The sequence below is a fragment of the Colius striatus genome, chromosome Z (assembly GCF_028858725.1).
Source record: "Colius striatus isolate bColStr4 chromosome Z, bColStr4.1.hap1, whole genome shotgun sequence".
NCBI classification, from domain to species: domain Eukaryota; kingdom Metazoa; phylum Chordata; class Aves; order Coliiformes; family Coliidae; genus Colius; species Colius striatus.
The window spans coordinates 52,300,704-52,324,372 of record NC_084790.1 but is presented as its reverse complement, the minus strand read 5'-3'; the positions used below and the strand labels follow the sequence as shown (position 1 = coordinate 52,324,372).

The window sequence follows — 23,669 nt, the reverse complement described above, 5'->3', positions numbered from 1 at the left end:
AACAACTGACAAGAGTTCTCCTTTTTGACCAAGTCTAACATCAGGTCTGTCTTTGTTCCAAAAATTCTGCAGAAATCCAGCAAGGCTTATTAGTTTACCACGCAGCAAGACTTTCAGCATCCTCATCGTACTGGAGAGCAAGGATAAACAGTTATCTCCAGACTTGGGGTTAAGTCACACCACAGATAACTTAACAAGCAAAAACATTTCAGGAAACCTTTCAAGCTTATTGCCAAAGGCTTCTTTTATTGGTTTTTTTTCCAAAGTGAAAAGAACACTGCAGAAGCAATAAAAGTCCAGATGCAAGGAAATGGACACTTCTTCATGTTCCACAGACATCACATGTGCTACCTTACAAACAGTAGCCCAACCTTACTTCCAAAAGTCACCTGTGGGAAGCCACAAAACATGACACCGCTACGGGCATTACTGCACGAGTAATGAACAATTATTGGAAGTGATACTCTCCAACCCTGACTACACTACTTTAGCAGAAATTACCTCAGAAAACACACATTTCAGCTCATTTTCTAGATGGCTAATGAGCAGTTACTGTCCTATTTGTCCTCTCGCTAACACCGCACGGTGATACAGAGGAGTCACTTGTCTCGTCTGCTCTCCCCACCACACAGGCAGAAACATGCAGTTCTTGGACTGAGAATCTGCTTGTGATATAATCACAACACAAAACTGACCGCAGTGACCATTTAGACATGGTGCAGAGGAAGACTGTCAAAACCAGATGAGATTTGCCTCTTGGCAGATATTTACCACATGGGGCTGGCACATGCATCGTGCTCCCCTCCTGCACACCTGGCACTCGCCATGGCTCTCGGATTCTACAGCTGAAACTTGCAGGAACACACTGGCTGCTGGAAACTGCAGGAGCCCTGGTTTCCAGCTAACCCGAGGAACCCTGGGAATCTGGGGGCCAGTGCTGCAGAGCTGGCCTGCAGCTGCATTTCACTGTGCTCCAGACATTCCCTGCATTCCCCTGACATGACTCACTCTTCCCAACAGGCAGACTCCAAACAGGATCAGAGATTTCAAAGAGCTCCTTGCTTTCCTGATGAGGAAGTCTCTGCCTGTGTGACACATCTGCTGGGCTATCAAAGCTGAGATTTGCATTATTAATATCCCTGTTGATCCAACACTACCTTTTTGGGTTTATACATATTGCTAGGCTCACACTGCAGCTGCGTTGTTGGCCTCGTTGTGCTTCATAGCCAACTGTGAAAAGTTTTATAACTAGTTCAGATAAAACAGTTTCAGTCAGGGAGTGAAAACTAGGCTTAAACAGATCACATCCCTAACCTGGACCCAGCTGCAACATGATACCCCTTCTGCTGGCTGCCTTCTGGCTCCAGATGCTTTGGAGTCTCCCCTTGGCCTCAACCCTCTCTATGTGTGCACCACAAGGAGATTGGGAGAAGGAAGCAACCACAAAACCATTTAAATAAAGCATCACCTCACTGCTCATGGATTAAGAAAATCCTCCTATATAGCAGAATGCCACACTGCCCAGTTTCTTAGAAGAGCAGCACGGACGTGCCCAGTTGGTGGCCTGAAAAACCTTCTGTACTGCTCTAGTAAGATAAAGCTGGACTAGTCTGAGTGTTTAACATGTATGTTTACACCTGAATGAACCTTCTTCTGCTGGCACCCTACCTTTGTCTGGTGTGGCTGAACTCAGACTACCATCCTAGAGTCAGGGATCTACCCATTTGTACCAAACACTGGTTAGCTCTGTATATTATTTACTTGACTGTTGCTGTAACTTCTTCAAGAGCCATCACCATCACATTCAGGACCAGGTGTACAAATAAGGATTCTAGGCTACCCAAGTGAGCCACCAAGTTAAGTGTTTATCAGCTGAAACAGCTACTGGAGGAAGTCCAAACTTGATCTCTGGCTCCTCAAGAATTTCACCCACCGAGTATTGCAAAACCCAAAATCAATTTAAAAACAATATGCAAACAAGGCAACCTACTTGCATCTAGAAGCAGCTTTACAATTTCAAAGTTAGAATGTGAGACACTGTAATGCAGAGCTGTGTTTCCATTTCCATCTGCCATATTGATGATATGTCTGAGGACAGCAGGAGAAATCTCTTCAAAAGCAGTTATGTAGTCTCCAACCATCTCAGGGACAGCTGACTTCTGGCTTGAGACACGAAACCACTCATGCTGGATGGTATTTAAACAAAATCTCTGCCAAAACCAAGACAGAAAAATTTACATACAGGCAATCTATTTAAAGGCTTTTCCATCCCACAAGTCAGTAATGGAGGAGGTTAAGCCTTTTTTAGTCAAACGTGGGAAGAAAACATTCAGCTCACAAACAAGATGTATGGAGTGAAACTTCCCCTCTGATCAAACCTCTCTTTAAAACATCGATTGTTTAACTCCTCTCATTTCACCTCATTTTCAGGAATGGGCCACCTCTGAGGGTACAGAATTTTGGGATAAGATTACTCTTAGCACTAATGGGTATCAAATACTGAAGACAGAAAAGAGACCTGGAGTAACGATTTCAATGAAATATTGAACTAAGTTTATAAATCACTGATGAACATAAGAACGAGGGCAGTGGGAATGCACACTCCTTGGGGATATGAAACAACAGTATGCCAAGTCAATTGGGCCCAGTCTCGAGACATGAATTATCAAATGCACAAAGTATAGAACTGGCTGGACAGGAGCTCTGCAGGAGGAGGGCTGGATATTACAGATTTTAAGTTGAACCTGAGTCAACAATATCACATGGTAATGAAAAAGGCAAATACTGTTTTGGGGTCAATAAAAAGATTTATAGCTTGCACAGCATGTGATACAGCCCCTTTTGTCTGCCTGGCACCACAAAGGTAACAGGTGGACTACCTTGTCTAGTCTGACCACAGAATGACATGAAAAAATCAGTCAGAACAGTTTCAAAGGTGAGTAGTGAAAATAATTAGAAGTTGAAGAAATCTGGCCTACATGACAGGAAGGAGTAGAGATGCTCTGTGAAAAGAACAGCTGTGGAAAGGAAACCTGTAACATTTTCCCAGTGCTAAAGGCTGTTGCAGTGAGAAAAGAAGGAATCTGCTCTTCACCTGCAGGCAGGCTGGCTATCTGTCTGAAGCAGTTAAGGGATTTTAGCTGCAATGAGAAGATGCAGGCAAGACATTCAGGATCAACTTTCCCACAGGTATAGACTGAGGGTGGAGGGGCAGGAGTCTCTTAGGCCAAGTAGCTGTTGAGAACAGCATTAAGAAGAGCAGATCTAGTGGCGTACTGAGGAAGTCACCAAATCTGACCTTCTGAGACAATTTCTCTAACCTGGGAGGACGACCATGTCCTCTCTCCTCACAAACTCCTACCTGCAAGGTGGATAGTACACTCAAGGACGATTTTGCCGAGAAGATAATCAGCACGCTTCGCTAGCCTCTTGGTAAAACACAGAGGACCTGTACCAGCAGCTCTACAGGGAGTCTGTGCTTGGCAAAGGGAGACTGCTCTACACACGTCAGCACTACTTAAGTGTCTGTACTACATGTATGTGTATAGTAAATATACATTCTACATCAGTGGTGCTACAATAAAATCTTACAGGTCCAATGATTTGAGTTAAGAGACCACATGTATTGTAAACATACAGAGATGAAACACAAAAGTAGTCATAAAGAGACAATATAAGCATTTTTTAATTTTAGGCACAGCATCACACACACTATTAAGTAAATGGTATGCTTCTTTTATTCAAGCAATCCATGACATCCCAAAAGCAGCAGCCTGCAGCTCTGGCTGGTGTAAACAGCAGCTATGAGAGCTGAGTATGTCAGGAGAGGTTGGAACAACTTCTACAGAACCCTAGCTGTATTGAAGCTTACACTTTTTGGACAAGACTTCTTTATCAGCAGGCAGACAGAGAACAAGAGGTGATTAGTCTGCAGTTTTCAGCTACAAAGCATCACTTGTGCTGGCAAACACTTTAAGCACAACGAAGAAACATGTAAATTCAAATTACACTTCCAAGGCAGAGATTATCACCTAGTTATACCATTTTTGACACTTTCAACTCTGACTGGGCCTGAAGCCATTGTTGTTTGAATGCCTAGACTCCTATAAACTGCTCCTGAAGGACTGACACAGGATTAAAAACTACTCATCACAGCTGTATTGAACAATTGTTCAAAACATTCTCTGGACTATAAATGCCAGAACTGGACATAGACAGTATTATTGTCTTACAGACAGTATTAATGCCTTTAAAGTGCTGCAGATGCTCTAGAGTAGAGGAGACTGGCACTGGAATGTTGCCTTTTACATCATGGCGTAACTGCAACAAATACAAAACTGTATCACTAAGCAGTGTTCCTTTGTTTTCAGACTGCCCTCACAATACAGCACAGCCAATTCCTAGATAAGGCATACAGGCAATTCCTATATGAAGCAAACACAACTTTATTTTCTGAGACTGAGTATTAACAATTCATCTTCCTACCAGCACAGTAAGCAAGACAGAAAGGGCACACTTGTGCTCAGAAAAAGGCAGAGCACCTGCAGTTTCAAAACAGCCTCCAAGCTTTTGCCATGGGCAGAAACAGGCCACTCATCCCATGCTGTCTCTTGCTGTAAGGCTTGAGAGCTGCCCACAGCAGTACTAAAGCACAGCTTACAAAAATAACATGGGAATGCAGAGATGTGTTGTTGAAACTGCACTTTGATGTCACTGTTTTTATGTGTGTGCCTTGGGATGACAACACCCAGCAAACAAAGTACAAGTACACTCTCTGGACAAAAGCCTTTTAATAGAAAAAGCACTCTCTGACTTCTCCAGGAAAGACGAAATCCTTTTCTGACTACTCACTGCCATGCTGGTCCTGCAAAAACAGAACTTATCGCTTCCTGAAGATTTTATATTGTAGCCCAGAGAGAATTTTGCCCTGCATTGCTTACCACATCTTTGTTGGTCAGTGCCTTGGGGTCATCAATGTTGTTCCTCAGCAGGTGACAGGCAGAAAGCATCTTTTCACTCAGTTCATATCTGAGGGAGAGAGCAGAACACATTTCAATTTTCCCCTTGACATTTCCGTGCAGAAAGGTTTACCTTTCTGAAAATCATGTGGGAAGGAATGTTTCCAGGCAAGCCATCAGCTGCTGCGAGGCAGGGAGTCCCTCCACAGCCAGCAAAGCAAGGAGGAAGAGCATGTTTCCCAGATGTACATGGGAGGAGCAGCAGCACTGTAGAGCTGGCAACAGTCACTTCTGTGCTTTTGGCTTGGTAGCTCTTCTAGTGGAAATTCTCACCTACTGCTGTACAACTGTGCTTTAATTACTTAAATAACAAGAGAAAATATTGATTGTTGTAACAGAAAGAGAATAATCCGTGGAAAGGGTACAGGTGGTGCCTCTCTGACAGATCTAATTCACTGGAACCAGCCTTTCTCATCCCATCCACTCTGGAAATTCACTCTCTTCACCCAGGTCTCTTTAACGATTTCACTTCTGCCCTCTTTCCATCACAAATTTCACAACTCAAGGAACAGCTGAAAGTAAGAAGGCCTGTGACCATGCTGCATGGCACACCAGGCTGTGGCCAGCAACTCTCTCTATAGATCATGGCCATTTTTCAGGAAAATTCTCTGCAAAAAGCAGAGAGGCTAACACATTCATGAGTGTGAGTGTCTTAGCCTTCCAGGGTTACAAGCTGGCTGCTGGTACTTCCAGAGCAATGAAATGCTCCTCCATTGCAAGAACCATGTGACCACACACCCTATCTCTTCCCCTCAAAGGGCACTGCCAGGACAAACAGCTAGCAAAGAAAATGCTCCTCAAGCAAATGCCCCTAAGCCGTCCTGCTGCTCCTCCTCACAATCACCCTTTGCTAGGATAAGTACAAATTAGAGAGCTCCTTTTAGAAACTGCCCATCTTTTAAGCCACCAGTAAAATCTGGACACAGTCCATCCTACAGCACCGTATAAATAAAAGCTTAGGGCACTTCAAAACTCACAGCTCCGAGGCCTATGAATAGCTCTTAATTATGGATTTCTGCATCTCTTTTATTTGGCAGTTGATTAATTGCAGAGAAGGTACATGCCAAGCTGCGTCTTCAGTGAAAGATATAGTAATTTTGTCCTAGCTCTTTTACTTTTCTTCCACTTACAGTTTTCTAAGCTAGTACACTTGTAAATATTGGAAATGTGAAAAGTAACTTAGACACAAAATGCTGAAGAAGTACATTATGGTAGCCTTGAAGTATATTTCAGTCTATCATGTCTTACAAAGCATGAGATCTCCAGGCTGGACAACCTCCTTACGGCTTTACCCCCTTGTCTTACCAAGCAGTACCGTCCAGGTTGAGATGAGGTGGAAGATGCAAACATGAGATGTGCTCCCAACAGGCTGCTAAACTGGTGTGCAGTTTGGACTTATTTGCTGGCTTACTCTCTGTTTCACACCTAGGATGTTAACAAGGTGTTGTCTCTTCCTAAATGAGTGCCTTTGGTGACCTGGGATAGCCACTGCCAGGTAAAAGCCACCTGGACCTCTCTGCAAATGGACCACTTAAAGCTGCTGGGGTCAGCCACTGGAAACAACACCCTCCAACACCTTCTCCCTGCTTACACATGGTCCTTTTGCCACAAAATTGCCTCTGGTTACCCACTTGAGAAGGAGGGAAGTGGGCAGCAGTTGAGTAGCAACAGGGCTGTGATGGGTCTGTTATTTTCTCCACCAGCAAGGGCACAGCCCACACAGCTCCCTCCATGCAACGAAGTGGCAGTAATCCCCTCAGAGGTGCCTGGCAGAGGGCAAGTAGCTTACCTCTCTCTGATTTCCACCTCCTCAGCCTCACACTCTGGCAGGGGGCTATTCTCAGCCCCAACGGCGCAGACCTCAGGAGCATGGGGCACAGGCTGCTCCTCCTCTGTGTGCCGGCTGTGGGGGTACTCGCTGCCCTCACACTCCTCCTCTGAGTCCGAGGAGGAGCTCTCCTCAGAGCTGGAGTCATCGCTGGATGTTGTCTCATACCTGGGGGGAGAACAGGCAGGGGCAGGGGAGCTTGCTCAGTGCCATTCAGCGGTGGTCAGGACCCACCTGTGCTGGTGCAAGCTGAAAGACATCTTCAAAGGCTTAGTCCTCCTGTCTCCTCCTGTCTTCTATTCAAAGACCAGTCACTGAACTCACTGCCAACTGAGACTATGATTATCATGTCCACAGTGTAAAAAAAAATAATTTTTTTAAAAAAGTAAAAGTCTTAACACTCTGCTCGACCTTGCATTAGCCCTAACATGAAATTACTTTGTGTTCAGAGTAAATTTTGCTGTTGCCTTACTAGGCTGATAGAGGCAGGGAACCTAACAAACCTATCTACAGACGACAGCCACAATTTCAACATTTTTTTTCCTGTGGAAATACAAAATATGTGGACATTTTAGTTGAAATCTAAGTGATATGGATGATTACAATGCTGGTTCTAATGAACTGCCTTATCTCACCAACTCCAACTGCTGATGGAAGACTGTACTAAGCCTATTCTTCTAATGCACAACAAGAGATCTATGAGCAATAACACTACCTCACTATCAATAATAATACTTTTAGTCACTATATATGAAATAAAGTAATTGTGCTATTTAGGCTACAGACTGCACAAGGCATTTGTACTAAAGAAAAACTAATTTGAGGAAAGGCCAATAAAAGCTACATAAAACCCATTTGGTGAAACCATTTTAACATTCTTTGCAACATTCTGCAAGGATGAGTACTATTTTCGAAGAAGATAATTTTCCATACTGTTCCCTGTACTTGTGTAGCAAAATTTCTGTATTCATCTAGTGCAAAGCCAGAAAAGTTAATTCTTAGGCAACGCCATCTCTTGCTGTACTATTTGACAGCACAATGCTGTGCTTGCCAACTGCCAAAGAAATGCTAAAGTTTGCCTTACTAAACATTGCCTCAGAAACATCTTCATGGCCCTTTGTTTTGTTTTCCTGTGTTACATTTGGCAGCCATATAACCTACAGGTACTTGAGACAGACGGCCATGTATGACTTGCAAGCACAAAAGGTTCAGAGAGGATTAAGATGAGCTCAGCCATTTCATTCTTCCTTCCAACCCTTAACTCAGCAGATGCACCTCAGGCTGAAGGACAGTCCAACGCTTATGCACATGGTCATGGGCCCCTCCTTGCCTTCCCTTCCTTGCAGAAGTGCTACAGTAACAGATTTTCTTTTTTCGAGACAGGTCTCTTACCCGCCATTAATGCCAACAAACTGCAGGTTCTTCTTGGTGTTGCTCAAATCCTTCTTCCCATCCCTTTTCTTCATGATAGATTTGAGTGTGTTTTCACTACTAGTACACACTGTTGAAAAGGGAGACAAAGCACATGTATCAGGACAAATCTGCAGCTGGATGTGACTGTAACTGCTTCAGACAATTTTTTGAAACGAACAAGCAATCTTCTGATTAATTTTACCAACTGAAGCTGGGCTTTCTAATCTGTTTATACATACAGTCGTGGTGTGAGATGCACATTTAGAAATACAGAACACTTCTAAAACCAACTCTACAAACAGAAAACTAGTTTAGCCTAACTTTCCCATTTTCCAACATGCTGCCAATCTTTACAGTGTTTTACAAGACTTCAAGAAAGGACACGGCTGTTTTTTACTTTACTCTCTGTGAAAGACTTCTAATATTGAAATGAGTTACTCTGCTCTGCTAAGAAAATCTTGATTCTTGGTGTCAGATGACAGCAGCTCATTGCCAGAACTAACACACTAGTCCAGGCAGCTCGTTTAACTGTAACCTTTTCAACATGCAGGGGAGATTCAGTCAAGGCTAGTCTTTTAGATTTTAGTCTTCACTGAAACAACTTCTAAACCAATCTCTAAGCATAAGACAGGTGAAAGAGTCATACAAATGTCAATTAAAAAAATACTAGAACTCTCAGCACTCGCTCTTACAAAGACATTTCTCTAACAAAGACACTGAAAGGCATTTAACTGATACTAGCTACGACTTGCCATTTAAAACTAACCAGTATCTGCAGACATAGGGCCTCTCACCAAAACACTCCCTGTAGCTGCAACTTTCCCTGCTTTCACAATTTTGAGAAAACCCTGAAAAACTATTTTAGCTGTATTTCATTTTCAAACTCCCTCAGCACGATGAAAGGTGAATGTGAGACAGTTATTACCATAGAGACCAGAGGCAAGCTGGTCATCTGTCAGGTTAATTGGAGCGAGAGTTTTGTCCTGAGAAGAGAAGGACTTCCTTCCCCGAACAGCTTCCACCAAGGGAGTCTTCCTCTCCTCCTGAGTGGGCCCAAGGTCCTGCTCCAATTTCAGTGCTCGCAAATTTGATGTTAAGTGGGTGCTTGCAAGCTGGCTGTGAGGGATGTACTCCAAAGTAGTACCTGTCAGAGAAGACAGTAGGTGTCCCAGAACAGTCAGACCAAAACATTTCCATCAATATTGTGATCAACAGGGGAAAGAAAACAAACTGGAAAAAAACAGGGCAACATTTGTGCTTTACAAAACTGTTCTCTGAGGGTACAAAAGGAAAAGGGTGTGATCACTTGCAGAAAGTAAAAAAAAAACAGCTGTGAGGTTTTCTTTCCATGAAAACATACAATACACAGAAAAACTATGAAGATTTTGGCTTTAAAACAGACGAAGGGAAGCGTCCTTCTTTTTCCTTCTCTTATGGTACACGCAGCAACCCCAGCTCCTGCCACCCTGGCTCAGCACAGATTTGATGAGTTGCTCCTCGCTGACATGCCTGAAGAGCTCCCTCACAGCCTCTGCAGGTTCCTTCTGCAACAGCAGTGCCCCTTATCTTTTTTTTTAGAAACTTGTATTTTCCATGAAAGCAAACACTCTTCAGGAAACTCTCCTTTTTGCCAGCATTCCACTAGTTCTGAAAGTTATATACTTTATGCAGCTACTGACACAATTACAGTAAATTCCCACCCACTGCATTTGGTTTGTTTTGGGTTTTGACAGGATTGTACTGAGTTAGTACCGGTACTTGACGCAAATTCCAACTGTTTCGGTTACTCTTTTTTTCCCTTTTCTGATTTGCTGCATTCACTCATTTTTTCCCTTTCTGTGTTTAAAAGGCAGCACTAATTACACACAGACTTTTACAGATACTCCTGGACTTCTTCCAGCTGTGCTATGACAATGGCTCTACAAAGCTGCACAAATTCTTTTGTTTGTGGGACATGCTGGTTTTTCCATACACCGTTTTTTTCTTTTACACTTCTTAAGTGATTTCACTAGCATTTTAAGGAAAATGAAGATGTTTAACTTACTTTGAATGCTATAACTTCTTTTTTTTTAAAGTTTGTTTCAATCACTTGTGCTTCCATAGCTTCTTCCCTTTGTATTTATCAAGAATTAAGCCACAGATGCCTCATTCAAATAGATGAGTGGTACTGCACAGGATGCTAACATACCATAGTGAGGCAAACTCCAAATATTTACTTTTAGAGATAGAGATGACATATTTACTGCTCTTGCTGGACTGCCTTTCCCACTTCTTGCTTCACCTTGGTACTTTTTTTTTTTACTATACCTGGACCTATGAAAGCTGTTTTTTCCAAACCTTGTCACTTTTCCAGTAGCTTCTTCCTCTTTGCTCTAGTTTTCACCCAAGTCGCCAAGTTGCCAACAAAGCCTCACCCCACACACATTTCCAAGGCACTTCCTCCAGCAACAAGACCTACTGTCCACTTGCACCATTGCTCATAGCTTCTCCAAACTATGGGTTGAAGCTGCCTGCCGGGAAGGCACACAGCACAGCAGTGATGGGCACATCACTACATGTAAAGCCAAAAATCTTTTGCACTCCCAGGTAAGAGGAGGAGGAGGGTGGCAGCCACCCCCGTGCCCTCCATGCAGAAGCAAACCCTCTAGAGATGTGCCTGTGTACGCAGGGTAGAACGGGCACCCGTGGAAATCAAGAGAAGTCCTGCCCTTGCTCTACCACCTCTCCTTGCTTCGCAGTGGTGGCTGACTTTGGCCAGGTCTCCTCCCAAAAGTGAGCACCATCCCCTCCCCCCGCCAGCCAAGGAGAAGGCGGCTGCTAAGGCAGTGGAGTGCTGAGCCAAAACCAATGATTTTTAAACCCCTTTAGCTGAAAACCAAGGAAACTGCCTCTCCCTCTGCCTGCTTGAAGTGGTGACAGCTATAATTAAAGAGTACCAAATGGAATAATTGCTTCCAACTGCAGCTGGTGGTGGCTGCCTCAGTTAGTTTTACCAGGTCACTCCTGCTCCTGTCTTGTCTCAAAGGATACAGGGAGGGAGCAGAGGAAACCTTCTCTGAAGCAGCAGAGATACACAAAGCCTCCAAAGATGCTTGAGTTTACTGCCAGCTGAAGTTTCTCTGTCTTCTGCCAAGTGTCAGAGTCCTCCTCTGAAGGCAGCTGTGACAACTGCAGCCTGTCCTGGGGACAACGGTGGGCTAGCGTGTGCTGGAGCTGAGGGCAGAGCAGAGGTCCTGCCTGATGTGAACTGATGGCACCCTGGTGCTCTCTGTCATTCCCCTTGGCAATGCTCAACACTTCAAAGCCAGAGTCCAAACTTCCTTGGGCATTCTCCTCCTGCCCTGGGACACAGCTGGAGAGGGAGATGCAGGGCAAGATAGAGAGAAAGGATAAGGGAGTAGCTGACTTTTCTCCCCTGCCTCACAGCCTCCGTCCTAGCTAAGCATGCCATCAATGTATCAAGATCTCGGTGAGTTCCTTCTTCTGGTTCACCCTTGAGTGGCTGAGAAGCACAGCACCGAGTTCAGGATCTGGGCACGTTGTTCGTGCCTTCAAATAAAGAAGAAAAGGTGTCCTACTTGGCCCCCAGCACGTGACAAAGGAGGATGACATCAAGGCTTGAGGACAAGCACACAACAAATATGTGTGCAGTGGACAAACTGGCCAGTACATTCATTCTTCCAACCCAGCTATCAGATGTTTACACCTACTGCATCTATAATGCCTAAGGTTCAAGGAAAGACAGTTCTGGGCCCAACAAAGCATAAAAGCTGCAAGTTGTTCATCAGCATTTACTGTCAGCTCTCAGGCCTTCCCCTTTGCAAGTCAGCCCACACAAAGATTCTGGGAGAGCAGCAACATGAGGCAAATCAGTTGGAAAAATGGATGAAGGAAGCAGCTGTGCACTATAGTCAATGATTTAACAGATTAATCAGCTGCTGCCCAAACCAAAAGAGCTCAATGAGCCAAGTACCCTCTTCCTCTAACAAGGCTGCAGGTTTGCTGTCAGGGCTGGAGGCTGCACATGCTTCTCAAGTGTGGAAATGAAACTCTGGCTGAAGATCACCACCGGTCTGCACAGACCTTAAAATAGATTCTTCATCTCACTTCACACAGATCTCAAGTATGTTTGCACAGAATCCTTCTCAGTGACACTGTGTTGCAGCGCACAACATTGACAGTAAACCAGCCAACAGGCCACAACCTCCATGCAGAGACACGTGGGCAGACCTGCCCTGCTGACTTCTGTTAGCTTACTGTCATGGGCAAACAACACAAACTCAACAGAGGTTTCCAAGTACTAACATAGCATAGCTAGCTACAGCATGGGGCTGCCAGGAATTTCTCAATGTGTTTTGCAAAATAGTAGGGGATCTTGGAAAAGTTATCAGCAATTTCAAAGCAGAAGTGTCATAAGACATAACAAAAAACTTACAGACTTCAGTTTTTGATAAACCCTTACTACTCTCAATGACTTCAGAGGGAGGCATCTTCAATGATTTAGCCCCAGTGGTTTGAGGGAATGAGAGCACCTGGTTTTAATTTTTCAGAAGGAACCTCCTTCTGCTTTTTTTTTTTGGAAATCTTGACAGTTTAAGCCAGGATGACAGGAAAACTTACTATACATCATTAGCAGATTACCCCATGCTGTTCCTGGCACCTATAAAATCCACCTATTGTTATTAAGATGCTATTTCTTTTCCTAACTGCAGACCTTTCCTTCCATTTATGGGAGTATGAGTAGTCATGTAGTAAGATGTTTCAGGAAACTCACTGGGTCAAACAATATTTTTTCCCCCTGAATCTGTGCTGATTTCTTGATTACAGAAGTCTGGCCTTCCTGCTTTTGAAAAAATCCATTCAGTCTGATGGAAGTGGACATGAGGTTCCAAAGAAACGTAATGAAAAACTTCACTGTGAAGGAGCACTGAAAGGGGCTGCCCAGATGGGTTGTGGAGTCTCCTTCTCTGGAGACATTCAAAACCCACCTGGATGAGTTCCTGTATGACCTACTACTCTTAAGTGGTCCTGCTAGACCTAGGAGCATTGGACTATATGATCTTTCAAGGTCCCTTCCAATCCTTAAGATTCTGTGATCCTGTGAAGCAAACCTAAATATTACTATGAAAACAATTTAGCTCAACAATACTTTTATACTACTGGAAATCAACAGAAGTGTAAACAAGACCAAGGGAATTAAATACCATCAGGATGAGAACCTGGCACTCTGACTAGAACATTACAGGCTTCTAGCTAAAAAAAGGGCATGAGTTTGTTGCCTATGTGCTAGCTGCACAGAGATTTTATTTTTAACCCACTGTTGAGTACAAGCATTAATTTGCACAATATGTTTATCACAGCCAATGACACAACTTACACTCTCACTATGGAAGTCAGTGTATAAATGTTGTCTGGAGTATATACAGCAAGGAAATACTTCTTCGTGCTGTGTGATTTCTTCATAGTTCCCATAAGCTCCCTATGAAATTACTATAAGCAAAGAACACAGAGTCTTCTGCAGTAGTCTTAAATCTACTACATTGTTTTAACCTTAAAAAGTGATTTTTTCATATAAATAATTTTTAATCCACTTGCCTGTTGGTCTATGCATCAGAAATGCTGAACGAAAAAAACCCCATTCTACTAAGGTAAATAAAAAGACAGTGATGAGCAAACATGTTATGTTTAAACATTTACAACACCTGACATTAATCTCTCCACCTGATAAATGTGTTGCCTTCAGAAGAATAAACAGTTTCCTTTTAAAAGGTACTTTTTGCCATTCCAAGTTAAAAGTCAGTCAATATAAAAATTCAGAACAAAACATTGCCACACATGAACTTTTTAATGTGAGAACTCAGACTTACTTGGGGCCCAGCTGTAGGTAAAAAAGTTGCAACTACCATTTGCCTGCTGGGAAAATGCACCTTCTGACACGATGGTGCCTATAATAGGACTGCAAGAACAATCTCGTTTTCACTCTTGCTTTAAACATTTTCTTTGTGTTGAGAAGATGCTTTCCATCCCCAAACTAGCTTGTAAAGCTGGTTTATTGAAACTCAAAGCCAAAACCAATTCCTTTAATTGAATTAGATTGGACACAAAAAATACCACACATCTGTGAAGTAGCTAATCATCTTCATGAAATGTTCTCTTTTCTAAGACTACTGCATGTGAAGCTCAGTGAAAGTCACCCTGATGAGTGGTGGATCAAAGCATCCCACTATGCTGGGCACAGCAGGAAGGTCATCACTGAGCTTTTCTCTCTTTCTTTCTCTTTCTTTCTTTCTCTTTCTTTCTTTCTTTCTTTCTTTTCTTTCTTTTCTTTCTTTTCTTTCTCATTTATGATCTCCTTAGCTGACATTTTATTGTTGCTGAAATATGACATAGCTTGCTCAGGAAAATGGCAATCTCCAGTTATTAGATATTCATGGATGTGCCTGTTACCATGGCAGTTAAGCTCTGAATACAGCTCAGTGCCTGTCTCACGTCCCTGTGCATGGGGAAGGAACTGTGGTTTTACCAAAGTCACTCCAACAGACAGGCCTAGAAGGCTAAGGTTTGCCACTCTCTAAGCAGCAATAGATTCAAAAGAAAACAAAAAATAACCTCTGCCACGGCAAATGATACTCCTTATCAACTGAAACAGAAATGGGGAGAGAGAGCAGCTTTCAGATTGAAACACTTCACGTAGTGCTGCCACAGAATGAAAACAGCGAATATTCTAATGATAATAATGACTCTTGTAATAAGCTTGTGTTAACACATGACCAGGGAAAGTTCATTGGAGTTCTTTGAAGAGTTTTATGGAGTTTCACTTGAATAGCGTCTTCATAGGACAATTACTGACCAGGTCTCTGATTCTCTTGTAAAATAATGGGATGAGAATTTAAAACCCCAACACTAAACACCTCGGCTCCTAATATAGAGGTTGCTACCATTTTCAAATGACCCTGGCATTTCAGTTTTATATGTTGTCACAACTAGCATATAAATAGGTATGACCTGCCTCACAAAAAACAGAGGAGGCACCATACTCTTCGAGATGCCAGCCAGACAGCTGTTAACAAACAGTGCTCACCTGGCACACAGATGGGACCATCTGCACGACCACTTTGCACCATGCATTACCTTCCGGGGAATACGAAAAGGGCTTCACATCTGTCAGTCACCCTCTCCCTGTTAGAGAGATGGATGTATCCTGTTCGTGTTACACAAGCAAGCACATCTGTACAAAAACTTAACCTGGTCATTAAGGCATGCATTTGTGGCAGAGCTGAAGCTGAGGGCTTCACTCACTTGCCTAGCTGTAGATAGCCAGTGTGATCCGTAGTGGCCCACAGCTTCGCAGGGCCCACCAACAAGCCTGTGTCTTGAACAGCACTGGCTCCTGAGCCTCAGGTCTTCACTTGCACTAGCGTGGTCCATGCTGCCAGCAGAGGGTCTACCTACCGATCAAGCTACACAGTCTTTGAGGGAAAGGGCTACAAACTTCATCAAACGGAGAGCAATAATGAGAAAACAACTTTCTCCAATTCTCTGTGAATGACGACTCAAGAGACAGCTATGGTCACACTACCTCACTAGTCCTATTCACAGCCTGAAACCCTGGAAGATCTTTCCACAATATGTTTTCCTAACCCCTAACACTCACTTCCCACTTCCTTTCACTTCAAGTCTTAATTCAAGAAGTTGCCTCCTTCTTCACAATGACTGCTTCCATTGGGGTGCTCAGTCAGGGTTCCTCAAAAAAGTGACCATAAAACCGATACTCCAAACATCACTGAGGCAAAACGACCAAGCGTTTTCAGGTCAAATGTGCTCCAGTGACTTTTCAGGGCAATGGTAGAGGGGTTGTTTTTAAATACCATGCTTGAAAACCACCTACCTGTGAAAGATGTCCACCTATAAGACTTGTGAGAAGTCCATGTACTTAAAACCCCTACAAGCAACATTAGGCCTCTGGCTGACATTTTGCAAAATGTCACATGCACTCAGAAGTAACTTTTTGAAACTTCTCAAAAATTCTGTGCCAACAAATGGAGAATATGAAGACAGTTTGATTCTCTTAGTCCTCCTATATGCTGCTTGGTCTAAGAACAAAGATTAGTTAGTGTCTAGGCTTGTTACCCACAACCCAGTTGAATGTACACAGGGTGCCAATGCTGGCTAGCATGACTTTTGTGGAGTGGGAATCAGCTTGTCTGTCCAGTGGGTCTGATTTCCCTGACGTCACTAGGGCTTCTGAAAGACAGCACACATGCAAGTCAGAGTTGCTTAGTCATGGAAGTGAAGGTGTTTATTTTGCAACAAGCAATGTACTAATTGCTAACAGGCCTGGTTCAGCAATCACCTCAGAGGCTGGCCTGGGCCGTGCCTCAGGCTGCCTGTGCTTTGCTTGTCAGGCTCCAGCTCTCATGCCTGCATCTCCATTGCCTGCCACAACCTGTGTTAGGGGGCTGTGGGATGGCAGGCGCTTCTCCCCAGCACTAGCAGCCAGAAAAATCTGTAAAGCTGAGAACCTGACTCATGTGCCAACTCAGAAGCAGGAAGGACCACGAACCCTTTAACATGGGACACTGGTACCAAACACCTCAAAGCCAGATAAAGTATTTTTGCCCTAAAAGGACCTGGCTTCTAAGAGATGTTTCCAAAGGATGCTCTTTGTATAAAATACTGAAGACAACAGTACTGCTGCTAATCTGAAACCAGACACTTTTGCCTCTCTTTTCAGACTGTTTTTCTAGGGAACTGAGGCTTGCAAGGTCACACTTCTTTCAATAACCTAATCCCAATTGCTCATTTTAATCAAACCAGACTAGAGTCTTGGTGCTCTGAAGGATTCTTCTATTTATATAAGCTTTACAGAAAACAGGCTGAGATGTCAAGCCTGGAGAGCAGAGTGCTGGTTGAGTTCACGTACAAGACAGCTGAAAAGCTACATCCAAGAGATCTAAATGTGAGGAAATACTATAAGCTCACAAGCTCATCACAAGATGTTGATGCATGGTTAAAAATAAAAAAAAAAGGCTTCATTAGTTCCACTGCTTACAGAATTATTTGTGCTACATTCACCAAAAATCCTTCTACAGAAAGAAGTAAAATATGAATTGTAAAACCACAGGAATAGGCAGCAGGAGTAGCAGATAAATGTAGTAAAGATGGTGTTCTCAAAATTAATAGAAAGAGAAGGGGAAATATTTCAGGCTTATGATGTCCTTCTCACTCTAATTTTCCATGGGTTTAAACTGTTATAGCACAGAGCTTGATTTATGCAAGCAGTCTTGGCATGTAGTTGTCACCAGGGAGTAAAAATAAAAAGAGATTTTACACTCAGCATCCACAGCTAAAGATAATAGCATTGTAAGTTTAAATAAAACTATTCCAGAATAATTTTATCAAGACTGTGAAATCTGAATCTGAGTAAAAACATCTTTAGTAAAACACGATCCATTGCTCCACCTGTGTCTAAATACTTCAGAGTCTCTAGACTACACATTTGATACTGTGCAGTAAAACAGGGAAAGGAACCAAGGATTTACACTACTAAAATCCTGGTTCACTCTTTCTAAGGGCACTTCTGGTGTCTGCTAGACGCTGTTATTATTATAGTATCACTGCTTGTAAGAAGTCCAAAATATAAAGTGCACATCAGAAAGATAATAAAACTGCATATGTAGTATCATATTGCATGTATGCAGACAGGATTATCATACATTTCCTTTACTGCTACATAAATGTTGCTTATTGCTTTACTACAGGCTCATTTAATGGATGGTTCCATTTAGTGCATGAACATTGAAAAGAATGAGGCTTACTAAGCTGCCTTTAAACAGAAATAGGTAATTTTTAAGACAGTAAATAAGCTGCAAGACCTTTATATAGCATTGTATTAGCCAGTAATACTATGCTGACATTAAATGGTATTTACTCAGGACTTTTTTTCCAATTCATCGCTCACGATACAGATTAATTTGTGCAATTTTTTCCCATTTCTTTAACCTCTTGCTTCAGTCACTATATGGCAGGACCAAGAAGATGGTAGCTAACAGTCACTGCTACGCATTACATACTGGTTCCCAGTAAACCAATGTTTACAAATTCAACAGTGACATGAGGGGATTCACCAATAAAGTATAAGAAAAAAAGGTCTAAGTTTTAAACTAGACTGCCAGACACGCAACAATAACAACAAAAATTTTTAAAAAGTATGCAACTTTACCCCAGGGACTAAAGAAATCCCTCAAATTAATTGTGTAAAGCTAATAAATAAAACACAAGGAGTGCTTAAATCTCAATTCTTGCCTTTCCTGAGTGTCACCAAAACCTCCAGCAGTAATTACAGTTCATGTGTTTCAAACATGAGGCTGTAATTAGGGATGAGGAAAAACAGTTATTGGAACAGAGAAGATGCAAGATGTGGTTTCTGTGAAGCGCTCCAGAGCTCCCTATTATAAAGCAATCAGCCCTGCTGGAATGGGAAAAGTACATCATAGCTCCTTGGCTGAGAAGCACAAGGAATGAAGGAAAGGAGGAACTACTACAACATCCAGGGAAACGTCTGTGGAAACAAATCAGTTTGATACAGATGTTGAATGTGACTTTCAGCCCTGTCAAACCTGACATTGTTTTTTAAAAACTACATGCTATGTTTAAATGAAAGACAAAGGCAAAACCCACAGGTATTAACCTGAAATACTCTCAAAGCTCTAAAATGGAGTAAAACCCTGCATACTTTAAGATACTTCTCTTGCAGGGTCAGAGCCATCGTCACCATCAGGCCCTCTGGAGTCTGCATGACTATTCTGTTTTTTCAGTGGTGGTCTGGAGAGAATACCCAACAGGCATATCCAGCAACATTATATTCTGCATTTTCATTGGGGAGGACTACATACTTGCTTCCACACTAAGCGAGAACCTAGCAGGTGACTGACCAGTGCCCAGATGCCAGGCTTACCTGACGTAGAGCTTCTCTCCATACACTGCTTCTGAAGGTCCAGGCTCCGCAGCTCCTCTGTGCTGGCGTATTTCATGACGGAGTTGATGGATGTGAGGGTGCTGATAAGCTCTGAATTCAGAGATCCAATCTGGGAGTGGGGCTCCCCAAAGGCTTCTGCTAACTCACTATAATTTTCAGCAAGCAGCATCTGCTGTTCCTGCAGCAGCTTCTGCACACGCTCAATGTAGTGATCCAAGCCCGTCCTCAGCTCAGGTGGAGGCAGAGGACTTTCCAACAGACTGGTCACTGGCTCACACACAGGCTCTCCACCAACACCAATGCTCCTGGTGGCAGCCGGCACAATCGGCAATGGAGGTGGCCCACAGGCAATGCTCCTCATTTTAAGACCAAGCAGGTAGTTCTCATGAATGTTTATCTGCCCAACGCCACAGTCTTTGGTTTTTATTGCAGAGGGCTTTTCAAAGCCAGGGTGGCTAGAGAGCAAGGTGCCCACTCCAACTGAACGTGTTTTAGCAGAGGTGTGTATGTCCTTCACCCGGCCATCTCCAACTGCCACGCTCCGTGTCTCCACACTCTCTGTGTTGGTATGTTTATCGCAGCTGCTCAGAGCAGTGTTTGTCCCGCAGTCTGCCAGGGCAGCTGTCTCCGTCCCAGTGCACTGGCTCACCATTTCTAAAGCCGTGCTGGTTTGCCGGCTTGCTGTAGAAGGCACGGCCATTACTGTCGCCTCTGCCATGGGCACGGCCTCTGTGGCCGTTTCACGGGACACGTGCTCCTTGGGGGCACAAATCGTCACGTCCACTGAGCAATCCCCACAGCCCACGGACCTCACCGCTCTGATGGCCCGTGCCATCTGGCAGGGGCTCAGTGTGCCTACTGGCTCCTCCTCTGTGTTGACACCAGCCTCGCACACACCTGTCTCCGTGCCCACTGCCTTATCATGCACCTCAATGGACGTCCCCGTGCCCTGGTCTCGGACCTCCACCCTCTCTCTCACCAGCCACCAGCTCATCAGCAGCTCAGGGCCCACAGCCGCATTCCGTGTAGCAGGTCTGCAGGAGATGCCGATGCTGCTTGTCTGTAGGTGGTTTCCCACTGATGAATCTGTGACATCCACGTGGTCTCCTACCATTTGGTCTCTGGTTTGTACAACAGCCTCCACCATTCTGCTGATGACAGGAGGCTGAACTGTCACAGCTCTGTCCACTTTTTTTCTGGACCCAGCCGCCTGCAGCTCCTGTTTTAATTTGGTCATTTCCCTGTCATGAGTTGTCTCCTTTAACTGAACCTCTAATCTGTAAATCTTCTCCTTAAGGGCTTCAATGGTCTGTTGCTGAAGCTCTAGCTCTTTTTCGACCTCTGTAGACAAGCCAAGCATGGCCTCTGTCACCCCAACTCCAGACTCTCTCATTTCTTTCTCTGTCCCCACAGCTACTTCTTTGTGTTGCTGTGCAGATCTGTTGTATATAACCACATCATTCATGTTCTCATCGGCACCTACAGCAACAGATCGGGCTTCTTTTGTCAAGCTTTCACTGTTCACCCGAAGGTTTCCTGGACTTTCGTAGTTGCTATCCTGGATTTTTTTCTCCAGGGCTTGCATCTCAGCAGTCAGCTGCCTGAACTCCTCTATCCTCTGGGAGCTCTGCTCCACACTTTCCACATCTTCCTCACAATCTATATACAGTTCTCCACCTCTTCTCACCTGAGATATGTGTTCCCACTGCTCTGCATTTCCTGCACTGTAGGATCGCTTTCTGAAACCATACATGTCGTTTTGAGTGGCTTTCCTGTGGTTTTTTATTTCGGCCATCATGTGCCTCTTCTCTTCCTGTAACACTGAAATTTTGACCTGCAGAACAGGAATGGTCTTGACTTGCTCCTCGAGCTCCTTGAGGCGCTTAAGGGCAACTGCCATTTGCTCCCTGATGTGCTGCAGATGTACTGGGCTCACATTGGTGACTGGCGTAGATATTCCTGAGCTCATGGGGCTGTGACGAATGGAACTTCCCAAGGACGAGCTGAAGCAGACACTGTAGTCGCCATTTCCCTGATAGCCATTCTGCAGCTGCTGAGACGTGTGACTGTACCCGCTGGATCCCACAAAAGAGGGGAGGGAGCTCGTGGAGCCCATACCTCCAAAGCTGGAAAGCCGTGGCCTGCGAACGTCTCCAGGCGTGACCTGCATCATCCTCTCCTGCTCGAGTCGCCTCCGTGTTTCCATGAGGGTTTTTGTCACATGGAGGTTGTGTCGAAGAGGCTGGGGTGAGGGAGGAGGAAGCTGCTTACTCTCAGGGACGGTTAAGTAGGAAGGAGCTGCTTCAAAGGAGACTGAAGGTCTCACACCAACAGATGAGGTTATTTGATTCCCTGCTGCCACACAAGACTGCTTGTTCTCATCACTGTTTGATGAAGAGAGAGACTCCGTGGAGGTCCAGCTACCGCACTGGCCACCAGAGTTCTTAGTAACTACCGAGGCCGGTACAACTTTCCTCTTCTTTCGGATGTTTAGCTTCCTAATGGTATTCCCCTTTTGTATATCATCCACGTACTTCAGAAAATCCAAGTCTAGCTGGTATCCGTAAGGTGTTTCCACAAAATATGGATCTTTCCGTTCTTTTTCATCTTCTCCGTTTATAACAACTTCCTTATTTTCTGGAAAAGAAGAAACAAAAACAGCATTGGAAAAGAAACTATGTCTCAGTAAACGACGCACTGAAGCACAAGCGCGGCGAGATGATTGCTCACAGCATGCCGGAGGCAGAAAACTGCTGCAGCAGCTCAGCAAGCAGACCAGCTTTTGCTGGCTGAGTCTCAACACTAAATTCCAATTAACTTAGGGAAAGTTAATCAGTAGGTTTTCAAACGCCAAGAAGTGCGTACCCACATAAATGTGTACACACGCATACACACAGATAACGTCTGCTAACAAAGAGGCACAGAAGTAGCACAGTTAGTAGCTCAAAGCTGTCCTTCCCTGAATCCCTCCAATCACCCCGTGTCACACCAAGCTTTCATACACATTATGCTGTCAAGTACAGACCCCAGGACGACAACATACCGCACAAACTGTCTAGAAATCGACTTCTCTAGAGGGTGCATTCAAGCAGGCGACAGGAACTCCAACCCTGCTCCTTACGCAACCGATGCCACTGGACTTTACACAGATCTGCAGCTGCTTTATGGCTTTGGGAACTGCTGCCGCACAAGAAGAAACACCAGTTCGTTCTCAGCTCATGTTACTTCCACCAGCTCCTCTGCCTCTTTCATTCTAAACCTCATGAAGCTCCAAGACAGGCAACAGGATCTCCTTCCTGCAGAGTCCCTAGATCTCACTGCCAAGGGGGACTGTTGCCTCACACGTGAAGAACACCCACTGAACCTCCACAGATCCAGGATTCACCTGTCCCCAAAGTGATCTAAATAGAACTTCGGATCCACCAGGATTCCTTGGGCTGAGTATTTATACACAGTGCTGGCATATAACTTGCTCCTCCCGTCCCACTTGATGAAAAAAAACGGGGGGGGGGGGGGGGGGGGGGGGGGAGCAACTGCTGCGAGTTATGAGCTGGAGGAATAATAAATGCCAGCTTTCCGGTTACCTGAATTAGCCACATGTCTCTGCCCCCACACTCCAAATTTTCCAGCCGCGTAGGGCTGCCACAGCTTCATGTATCAGCCGCAGAAGTCCGGCCCCGCTCCCGCCTTCCTTCCTCCGCCTTCACCCCACAAGGAAGCGCCGCACGCGCGCAGTGTGGCGCACCCGCCGCCGCCCTCCGGAGGCGAGCCCCCCCTCCCCCTCCCCCTCCCGCCGCCCCGTCCCGTCCCGCCGTCACGTCCCCGCCGCCGTCCCGCTCTGCCTCGCCGCCCGGTGCGAGCTGCTGCCCAGGCCGGGAGCCAACCCAGCTCCCCGTTTCGTTTCTAAACGGCGAGGTTTTGGAAGTCGCGCGCCCTCTTAAAGGAATACAAGCCTCTGGACGCGGAGGGTATGTGTGTGCGTAAAAAAGGAAAAAAAAGCCCTAAGCCCTCGACTCACTGCATCTACAGGAAGTGACTTCATGTTATACTAAAACGGTTTAGGAGGCGGAAAAAAAAATGCAAGCTCCTGTTTTTCCAGTTTCCGTGGCATGCTTAAGGAAACCTGTGTCCACAGACAGTGCAACTGCTGTCACTGCGATCCAGTAGGCTTTTGGCTACCACAGTAGCTATACCCTAAGTTGTTGACGGAAGGAGGATGCTTCTCTGGGAAAACCTACCTTCCTTGGCACAAGGAAAGCATAGGACAGAAGCACAGAAGTGAGGCTGACAGGAGCGCATTGGGATCTCAGTCCTGCAGCATGGACAGACTGTTGGCAATCACAACCAACCTCCCAGACCGCAAGTTTCTGCTCAAAGACCAGAGTCTCTGTATGCTGTGGTATTTACTAACAGTTGTGCCCAAAATAGCCAC

The 23,669-nt window shown here is 44.6% G+C and overlaps 1 protein-coding gene across 1 annotated transcript in view; it reads right to left on the bottom strand.

Annotated features, from left to right (window-relative positions):
• Nucleotides 1-22,963, bottom strand: part of KANK1 (KN motif and ankyrin repeat domains 1) — a 28,470-nt gene extending 5,507 nt beyond the window's left edge. Inside the window, exons 1-7 of the mRNA XM_062019090.1 lie at nucleotides 22,822-22,963; nucleotides 19,217-21,874; nucleotides 9,185-9,403; nucleotides 8,239-8,347; nucleotides 6,808-7,014; nucleotides 4,941-5,028; nucleotides 1,991-2,210 (exon numbers count right to left, since the gene is read on the bottom strand). Coding sequence (XP_061875074.1) covers nucleotides 1,991-2,210; nucleotides 4,941-5,028; nucleotides 6,808-7,014; nucleotides 8,239-8,347; nucleotides 9,185-9,403; nucleotides 19,217-21,874; nucleotides 22,822-22,891 — 3,571 coding nt within the window. The 5' untranslated portion in view covers nucleotides 22,892-22,963. The remainder of the gene's footprint in view (nucleotides 1-1,990; nucleotides 2,211-4,940; nucleotides 5,029-6,807; nucleotides 7,015-8,238; nucleotides 8,348-9,184; nucleotides 9,404-19,216; nucleotides 21,875-22,821) is intronic.
• Nucleotides 22,964-23,669: the final 706 nt, after the last annotated feature.